The sequence below is a fragment of the Monodon monoceros genome, unplaced genomic scaffold (assembly GCF_005190385.1).
Source record: "Monodon monoceros isolate NGI ecotype Baffin Bay Population unplaced genomic scaffold, NGI_Narwhal_1 Super_Scaffold_11, whole genome shotgun sequence".
NCBI classification, from domain to species: domain Eukaryota; kingdom Metazoa; phylum Chordata; class Mammalia; order Artiodactyla; family Monodontidae; genus Monodon; species Monodon monoceros.
In genome coordinates this window covers 14,648,057-14,649,314 of record NW_021703767.1, presented here as the reverse complement: position 1 = coordinate 14,649,314, position 1,258 = coordinate 14,648,057, and the positions used below count along the sequence as shown (strand labels likewise).

Sequence of the window (1,258 nt, the reverse complement as noted above, 5' to 3'; positions counted from 1 at the left end):
TGTGGACAAAGAAAGAGTCTATCATTATACTAAGGATTATGGACATACTTGATTTTAGACTACACAAATTGGAACAGGGATTATTATTTGAGTCCAGTAATAGTAAATGCATTTAATACACATGAGGTCAGAATGTCTAAAGCAAGTCATTTTTATTCTTATCACAGGTGACTACAATCTATATGCCCTTTAAACTTTTCATCTCAATTTAAAAACAGTCGTAAAGCAAGTTCTCCTGCCTGATGTACTTACAGTTTCTGGCAAGACTCTATAAAACACACTGATCATAACCCACAGTTTGAGTGAAAAGCAGGTGTTAGACGTAACTTGTGGAGGTCTTACTAAGCACTGTCCCGTTCTGTGGTTGCTTATCTGTGTGTGGCGCAGGATGCTCAGTGGCTGGATATCTGTTCTTTTGCTTCTTTCCGTTGCAACAGCAGTACCCACAAAGCAGACCCCCTCCGATGAAGAGGACAGCAGTACTTGCCCAGCCAAGGAAGAGTGCCGCTCCCAGCTCTCGTTTCTGACCTATGTGGACGGCTGGGTTGTAGAAATCCCTGATGATGATATTGGCTGTCCAGCACACCGGAATGAGAACGAAGATGCCCGTCAGGATAAAGAGGACTCCAGAAGTCCCCAGAAGATATGTTTTAACCCTCTCATTAGAGCCTTTGCACTGAATCTTCTTCATGCCGGAGATGCCAATAAGCAGAGCAATCAGAGATAATGCAACAGCTACACACATGAGGGCGCGGGCTGCTTCCAGGTCAAGTGGGAGAGCCAGCAAAGAATTGTAGAATTTGCACTGCAACCTAACCCTGACTTGTCGGATGCAGTTCATCCAGAGCCCTTCCCAGAGCCTTTCAAAGACAATAATGTTGCTGCCAACAAAAGCTGATACTCTCCACTGAGGCAGAAGTGCTGTGGCCAGAGTTCCCACCATGCCGAAGAACCCAAGAACCAGTCCAGCGATTTGCAGCGGGTTAAATGTCATTGCCTCTGCTTTAAATATGGATCCAATCTGCAAGGGAAGCTGCTCACGTCCCAGAACAGGGAGACCTCTGTGAGGCTTCAGCGATCTCTGATGATGTTCTCCACTGTTACTACCCAGAACACTTTAGTCCAAACTGGCAGCAGTGACTGAACGTGGCTTAACTAGAAGTACCTGTTGTACATGCATGCTGCCCTCGTACACTCGCACTCACTTCATACTACGTATGAATTACTTACTAGTCATATATAATTGTTTCTCAGCCAA

At 45.2% G+C, this 1,258-nt stretch overlaps 1 protein-coding gene across 1 annotated transcript; it reads right to left on the bottom strand.

Moving 5' to 3' along the window:
* Positions 1 to 303: 303 nt before the first annotated feature.
* CLDN17 (claudin 17) lies at positions 304 to 1,015 on the bottom strand. Its single transcript, XM_029215354.1, has one exon. It carries the CDS (start codon positions 992 to 994, stop codon positions 317 to 319), a length of 678 nt encoding a protein of 225 aa, XP_029071187.1. The 5' UTR covers positions 995 to 1,015; the 3' UTR covers positions 304 to 316.
* Between the last annotated feature and the right edge of the window lie 243 nt (positions 1,016 to 1,258).